General features: G+C 28.4%; 1 protein-coding gene across 1 annotated transcript; it reads right to left on the bottom strand.

Moving 5' to 3' along the window:
* Positions 1 to 5,920: 5,920 nt before the first annotated feature.
* On the bottom strand, positions 5,921 to 7,344 carry LOC107020917 (probable ribose-5-phosphate isomerase 2). The gene has a single exon (XM_015221445.2). It carries the CDS (start codon positions 6,928 to 6,930, stop codon positions 6,124 to 6,126), a length of 807 nt encoding a protein of 268 aa, XP_015076931.1. The 5' UTR covers positions 6,931 to 7,344; the 3' UTR covers positions 5,921 to 6,123.
* Between the last annotated feature and the right edge of the window lie 1,549 nt (positions 7,345 to 8,893).

The following is an 8,893-nucleotide window of genomic DNA, read 5'->3' as shown; positions in this document are numbered from 1 at the left end:
CAATTTTCATATGAGATTATTAGATAACGAGTTAACGACCCCTTCATTAATTTTTTTGTGACTCAATTTTATTTTTATTTTTTTGTCTTTTTAGAAATTTTCAATTTGAATAAGTTCGTTTTGGTAATTTTAAAGTTTGAACATGTTATTATTGAAGACAGGTCTTTTGAGAATAATTACTTTTTAGATAAGAAACATGTCTCCTTTAACACTGTTTTACGTAACGCAAAGTTGAAATAGAAATATTATTTATTGGTCACTTTTCAATCAATATTTGAAATAAACTCATAAAATTTCACATGTGAAATTCTAAACTTGATCATAATACTTTTTTTTCAATTATAAATATGATTATTTGTGAAATTTTAATTCGAATACAGATAAATCAAAACCTAAAACAAACACCTGATATCATATAAAAATGGATTTTATTTTTTATTTTTTTTAAAAAAAAGTTACTTAGGACGTGTTGTGCCTAAGTATAGACAAATCAATAGTCAATGTTGGAAAATTAATTTGTTACTTAATTATATCGTGGATAAACTTTAGTGGAAATTTAGCTTTAATCATGTCTTAACTTTTAACTTTTTTGACAAATTTGGCACCTATAACTTCTTTAGCATCTATCATTTAGATATGTATAAAAAAAAAAAAAAGAACAAATATTGCTTTTACCACCCATTACTTTTTTCACATACTTAATAGAGAAGTAGCCTTTAATTTTATTTTCCATTTCACATAGTTAAATTTATTTGTTTGCAACTTATTTGATTTTTTAAAGGAGCTTAATTGATAAATTATTAGAAATGTATAGTGGTTTTATATAGCTTTTTGTAAATATTTCAAAATAGCAAAATTGGCATAAGAGTAACAAACCATAATTCACTTTATTAGGTACTAATTACTCTCCGCGTCCGGTATTATTTGTCATGGTTTCTATTTTTAGAGTCAAATTATAAAAATTTTGACTAAAATTTTAAGATGCATTTTTCATCATATTAATAAGTAAAAAATTGTAATTGATAGTACTTTTCATATAGTTTTAGAATATATAATCTTTTGTTTAAAATATCAAATTAATGTGATCTAATTTACCTTTGAAAATTAGATAAATTAACTTTCGATATGCGCAACATGACAAATAATTCCGGACGGAGGGAGTACTATTTACTGATAATTGTGTTTGTTTAATTAATGATTGGTATCCTTAACTCACAATCTCGATCACCGATTAAGTTAAATTTGCATCGTAGACTTATAATAGTGTTAAGTTCTTAAAGTTCGAACTCAATATCTCTAACTAAGAGGTGAAAATTGTGGCCCGAATTGTTATAAGAGCATCACCACATATTTTATAGAACACTACAAAAACAACTTTTAGCAGATTTATTGACATTAATAAAGAGTGGTAAAGTCTTTACCGATATTAGTTAAGTGTCATTAGAATCAATATTGCTAAAAGCTTCAGAGACATATACAAAGAATACTAATTGCCGCTAAAAAATACATATTGACGGTAATCATTTTTAATGTAGTGAAAGTAGAGTTCACTGATTCTTTTCAGTCAATATATTTGAAAAATAATCATTGTCACAAAGTTTTAAATTTAGCAGATAAAATTGTGGAATTAAAAATTCATGATAAGATTGTTTTTTAACTATAATGAATACACAATAGTTATTTGTGTATTAACCCATTTATCATTATACAATCTTTAGCCGTTAGTTAATTAACGATAAAAATTTAATTGTCACTAATATATTATTTTAGTAATAATTAATACTCTTTATATATATTTCTAAAGCCTTAGATCTAATGATACTTAAGTAATGTCGATAAATATTTAATAATTTTTTATTAATAAACATATTTATTACCGTTAAAAATTTACAAATTTCCCCTTATTTATTTGCATAGCTTGGTCAAATCATAAATGATTAATCTATCAACATCAGAATTCAGAACTATAATTTTAATTTGGACCACACATTCTTAATTGTTTGGTATGTTTAGCCTGTAAAACTCATAAATGGGCCTCAGAAAAATATGGGCTGGACATTTAGTACTTTTTTTCTAGGTCCACAAATATATTTAATTGTCCGATTTGCCCTTCAAATGAGTTGTTAATAAATTTCGTCCTTACGAATCGAATGTTTGCCTAGCGTATAATAAGTTATTTAAAGGGCACGGACATAACTTGTGAAATATAATAATACGAAAGTTTACCCCCCCCCCCCAAAAAAAAGTTATTTGTCTTAAGGGTAAAAAAATCAAAAAATAAAATACAAAAAGGGGTAAAAGTGCAAATCTGTCTGATCCATAAATGCAATTCAATTATTTGTCAATCTTTCATATTTTATTTAGTGATATTTTCTGAATTTTCTTATGGGCTAAAAATAATTGATCTAAAAAGACAAGATTAAATTAATGTGAACATCAAATTGTACGTGAGATCTCTATAGTAATGAAACGGGATGGAGTATTTTTTAAATGAATATCTTTTGGTAATTTTTTTTACAAGTGTATCGCGTTAATTTCGCTATTATCTTTTGGATTAATAACGGAAATTCAATCTTTTAGTTTACTTATTACCATTATCACCTATAAGTTTTACAAATTTTTAAAATCCCTCATTTTCGTGCATCACATTTATGTATCTCGCTCATCAAGTTAGTGTATTTCGCGTATCACATTAGTGTATCTCGCGCATCAGATTAGTGTATCATGTATAAAAAGTATCTCACGCATTATATTAGTGTATATCACCCATCAAATTAGTGTATCATGTATAAAATGTACATCAGATTAGTGTATCGTGTATAACAGTGTATCTTACTTAACAATTAATGTATCAACACTTATATTATTGTATCCGTTTTGAGGGATTTTTGTAATTATAAACTTTTAAGGGATAGATTGTAATTTTTTATTAAAAGTATGTGAATTTTGTAATTTTCATATGAAAAACCATAGCATATTTTATGAGGAAAGCCAAAATTTCCTTGAAATTATTATAAATAAATCAAAGCCCAAAATGTAATGGGCCTTGAATATATTGGAGCAAAAATCTTGGACCATCAATCCACAACTAGATTAACTCATATATAATCATTCACAAAGTAACCACTTTTTAACTCATGTAATTAAAACATAGTAATTGTCATGAAATTTAAAATTTTTATAGTAAAATTTGAGGACTTTTTCATGAACTTTCACCTTTTACAATTTTATAATTCAATGAGAAAAATTATTTTTCAATTACAAGATTAAAAAGTGTGTAATGAACACTATTTATCTCATAAATTTGTTCCTTAATGTAACGCGTTCACACTCAAAACGTATATATCATTTGTACGTAGAATCAATGTTGATTTGTTTAATTAATTATCATTACAAGCTACTTCTGAATTTGTATGGATCTTAATTAATATCAAATATCAACCATGTTTCATTAGTACAAGATTAATCTTAATTGTCCATTAAGACTAAGGCAAATAAGAAGAAATTCCCTAACATTTATATTTCTTATGTAACATTCATTTACTTATTTTGCCAATGGAAACTAGCATTTAATTCCCCATCGCATCTTGTTTTGTTCGCTATGATCTAATAAATCTCGTAAATTTATTTCTTGAGCTATACAATCATCAAATCTAAAAACACTCGAAACATGTGAATTTCTAATGTAAATTCATCGAAAATGTCATGCACATTCCTTCTTCAAAAATTTATCAGTCTAGAAATATATCGATCCATTCTCTTTTAACTCGCCCTTTGTCACCACATAGTGTTTGGCCTATAGAATTACACCTATATACCCTTTTTGTCCATACAAATCCCTTGAGTATATTTCACCTAACAACAAAGCAAGCAAAACGTGTTAAAAGCTTAACAATAAATGTGAGAAAAACAAATTCAACTACCCAAGATATTGTAATCATGTGTTGTCTTCTATATATATTTTTTTAAAAAAATATATTATATGATTGACAAAATTCTCATAATTTGCATTATTTTGTTACTATGTATACCTACCAACCCTTTATGGGTAGAGTAAATAATAGAAGAATTCTAGTGGTAAATAAGTTGCCTATTATCTCTATTGTCATTATTTGATCCATCATATTTTAGTATATATTTTTAGTTTATTATTCGATATTTGATACGAGGATCAAATAAATTTAAATTTTATATCAATAAAACATTCTCGGATAAATACAAGTTTACGCTCAAAGATCAAACTCAAAAATTCTAATTAAAAATAATCATATTTTAATATATGGTAGATAGTTTAGTAACATCATTGATTAATAATTTTTTGATCTCCACAATTATCTATCAGAGCCACAGCTATTGCCCTTAAAATACGAGTGATTTATTTTATACATGGAAATTAGGGTATGCGATTGTAGTTGGAATTAGATACATCACGAATGGGAGATGAGTCTGAGTTTCATAATTTTTTTACATCGAGTGATGCTTACTATTCGAGCAATTTCTTTTTTTTTTTTTCTGGAATTTTCTCAACCTTGCACCATTAAATCAAAATTTACTAGGTGGTCCGATACCCTTGATAGATTCATCGTAACTCTCCTAACACCCAAGCATGTGGTCGATCAATCGTTAAAGTGTGTGAATATCATGGGGTACTACACCGACTAACCTATAATGCATAAAGTAACTCTATACCTATGTTATGTTGATGAGAGGTAACAAGTACTAACACTCTCGAGGGTGTTCACAGGCTGGCTCTGACACCATCATTATAGACTTAACGAAAACACCATTGGTCCACATTAGATACCATGTGTCCCAATAGCTCAGAACTTTTCAAAAGTGACAAGTTGTGGGCATGGAGGACCACCACTTGCTTCTAAAAAGGAACACTTCCCAACATATAGAATGACAAATAAAATCATAGTGTCACAACTTGTAACACTATAGATGGTCAGCATTCAATCTTTTCAACACACATTTTCAATTGAAAAAATCTAGTCCTTACCTTTATCCTATTGAACAAAAAGCAGTTTATGTTTGCTCGGACTCTTCAAAAATGTCAGCAGATGAAGAGTTCACACAACTTAGGTTTATACTTGGCTATCAATATCATTTCCCCTAGATAATCAGTCATAAAAATGCAGAAAATTACTCTTAATAAGACTAACATTAGCAGGCATTCATGGATCCTAACAGCGGCTTTGAACAAGTTCAGGTGTCTATATGAAAGTTCATAGAGATAAAGAACTGGAACGAAATTCTGTGCAAGCGCGATTATCCATTTTTTCATTTATATGCATGAATATTAAGCACTTTACTGAACCATAATGCATCAACACATGCTGATATTATGGCAAAACAAGTACTTGCATAATTCAAGAATCTTTCAACAGAAAAGAAGAGCCATATTACCATGAAACAGTGGCAACTGCAGAAGATTCAAATGTAACAGGAATGGACATAATGCTTCACATAACATTAGGAGAATCAGACCACAAACACTATGTTGCTCCGACTCTTTAGGATCCTCCAAGAGTAGTGTATAACATTAGGAGAATCATACCACAAACACTACATTGCTCAGACTCTGTCGGATCCTCCAAGAGTAGTGTATTTTTAGAGGCTCCGACAAAGGGAGTTGCAATATTGCTCAGTCCGAGCAGCATTGCTCAAAGCTGTTCATAGATGCAAGGGAAAAATACAATCTATTACAAGGAAAAATGATATAATCAACAACTAGCCTGAAAAGTTCCATTCTTTAAAGTGTTCATCAATAACCCCTTCAAAGATTGCAACTTTAAGGCAAAATAATCCAACAATTCAATATATCAGTTGATGCAAAATGTACCAATTCTTTAATCCACATTAAATATTTCAGCAAGAAACAAACATTAAAGACAAAAATATAATGTTAGCACAAAGAAACAAGTAAATATTTCAGCAAGATAGCAACTTTGAGGCAAATACCCCAAACAATTCAATATATTAATTGGTGCAGAAAACACCAAGATTTTATACTTGCCACATAAATGTTTCAGCAAGACCCCCATCCCCCACCCCCAACATCCTAATACCTCAGCTAAGGCTCCTAAAAGATAACAACTAATCAAAATTGAAACCTTCTCCCTATAACTTATTAGTCACAGAAACACCAAGTTTTCCAGCAACAATCACAGTAGTAGCCATATCAATAAACATGCCATGCTCAACAACACCAGCAAGTCTCAAAATTGCATCACTTGCATCTTTCAAATCACCCATATCCTTCTTGAAATACAAATCAATAATATAATTACCATTATCAGTAACATAAGGCTCTTCATCTCCACCTCCACCTGTTGTTCTCAACTTTCCAACACATCCAGCTTCAATAAACAACATCTCAAGCCTCTTCAATGTAAACTCCCAACAAAAGGGCACAATCTCAACAGGCATAGCAAGTCCACTACCACCTATGTAATTCACCAATTTTGACTCATCAACAATAACAATAAACTTCTTAGTGGCAGCCTCAACCATTTTCTCCCTAAGCAATGACCCTCCTCTCCCTTTAACCAAATTCATTTGAGGGTCAACTTCATCAGCACCATCAATAGCTAAATCAACAATAGGATGTTTATTCAGATCTGATAAAGGGATACCAAGTGAAACAGCTTGTTCATGAGTAATCTTTGAAGTGGGAATCCCTACAATGTTCTTTAACTTACCACTATGTAAAAGCTCAGCTATTTTATCAACAGCATGCTTTGCTGTTGACCCAGTACCTAAACCAACAACCATACCAGACTCCACAAACTCCACAGCTTTATAAGCAGCTATCTTTTTCAACTCATCTTGAGATAAAATAACAGGGGAAACAGAGGAAGATGATGACACCATCAATGAAGTATCAACTTTCTTTGTGCCAAAAAATTGAGGGTATGCAACAGCCATTGCTAAAACAACACAACAATTAAGGAAATATCAAAAATTTCAAGATAAAGATTGAATCTTTAGCATAAAAATGTTAAAGGGGTTTGAGTAAATTGAAGATTGAAACCATTAGAGTATATATATATATAGATGAAAAATCAAGAAACAGAGGAATCTGAATAAAGGGTGTTTCTTTATTTTGTAAAAAAAAAAATGATTATCAAGATTGGAACTTGTGGAAGGGGAGAAGATAATGTTATTTGGCGTTTGGTTTATTAGGGTTTATGGAGAATTTATAGGGAAATTGAGAGGAAAAGAAGGAAAGTGAAGGATTTGTGGGGGAGAAAGAGGTGTGACAGAATCCTTGAAGCAATAAACAACTAGCAACCATTCACATAAATTTTTTGAATTTTTTCTTATCATCTTGATCTCCACTATATTTTGTGAGGCTCGGTTTCGGGGCGACGCTATCAACATGATTTTTATTTATTTTTAATATCTAGGGTTTAAATCTAAGACGTCTAATTGAGTCCGTGTTTGGCTATCAATTTTTAAATAGTTTTGAGAGAATTATTTCACTTTTTTAAAAATATATTTATAAATTTTAAAATTATTAAAAATATCTATAAGTTTGCGTTATTATTTTATAACGAATTTGTTTCGTAAAAAGTTATAAAATGAATATGATTAATATAAATGTAAACCATTAAAAAAAAGAAGGGAAATACTATTTATTCGTATAATAGTTTAATAAAAATGGTATAAAATATATATGTGAAGAAAAAGCCACAAAAATAATAATTTAAAATTCTAAACTATTTACTTATTTTGGACCATAAGTTTTATTTCAGCGATTCAGTTGATATGGACTAAATAACATGAACCAAAGAGAATTTATGTCTATAAAAATACTTTACGTATTTGCTTAATAAAAGGATCAAATGTACACATCAAGAAATATGCTAATTAACATAAGATTATTATTAAAAGCAAGCATTTTATCTCCAATTAAAATAAAGAAATAAATCCAATACATTTATACATAAAAGAAAAAAAAAAAAACAAGAAGCATATGTATATTGTGCCTTTACTTACTTTTGATATAAGCCTCTTGTTTGAAATGAGAATTTGCTACTTTCACATGGTGATAGAGATGCTATATATATTATTTTCGAATTTAATATTTCGTATTTCAAAAATCACTTGTTCATTAATTAATTCGTATTAATTTATATATATTTTCTTGCCTTTCATTATCAGTTTCACTAATTTATCATCAACAAATTCTATCTTATAAATGATTGTAGTGATTTTCTTTTAGTATCATAAGCAAATCATGTATATATATCTCAGCTTAAAAAAAGTTTTTTTTTTGTTTTTTTTTGGGTATGGAATGTCCGTGAAAAAACAACTTTAAATATTTATTTATGTAATATTTTCAATTTTTTAAGAATTCATTTGATTATTGAATGAAACTAATAACAAGTAAATTTAAAAAAAAAAAAGGAACCAATAAAAAAAAATTGTTTATAAAAGTTATCAACACACTCAAAAAATTTGCGTATAATATATTGTATAAAATCATTGATGTTGACTATAGAAGTAGATTTGATTCTTAAGTGGGGACAATTATATTTAGCATAGTTATAGAATTTTTCGAAGTAACGATAAAATTATTTTTACACAGTTAATAAGTTATAAATTTGAGCTACAATAAATATAGAAACAATTATTAATATTTATATTAGAAAATATATTATCAACAAAAATTAAAATATAATGTTTCTTTGTAAGCTGCTAATATCTGATGCTTCATATACCGAACTGTTATAATGATATCAATAATATAGAGATTAATTAGCCCTAATATTAAATATTTGTAATAATATTTAGTACTTATGGTAGGTGCAGGAAACAATGCATCCTGCTTTTTGTTCAATTCTCCGCATATATACCAAAAATATTTTACAAATATCTATAATGA

This window comes from Solanum pennellii, chromosome 5 (assembly GCF_001406875.1).
Source record: "Solanum pennellii chromosome 5, SPENNV200".
NCBI classification, from domain to species: Eukaryota; Viridiplantae; Streptophyta; class Magnoliopsida; order Solanales; family Solanaceae; genus Solanum; species Solanum pennellii.
This window is presented reverse-complemented; position numbering and strand designations above follow the sequence as displayed.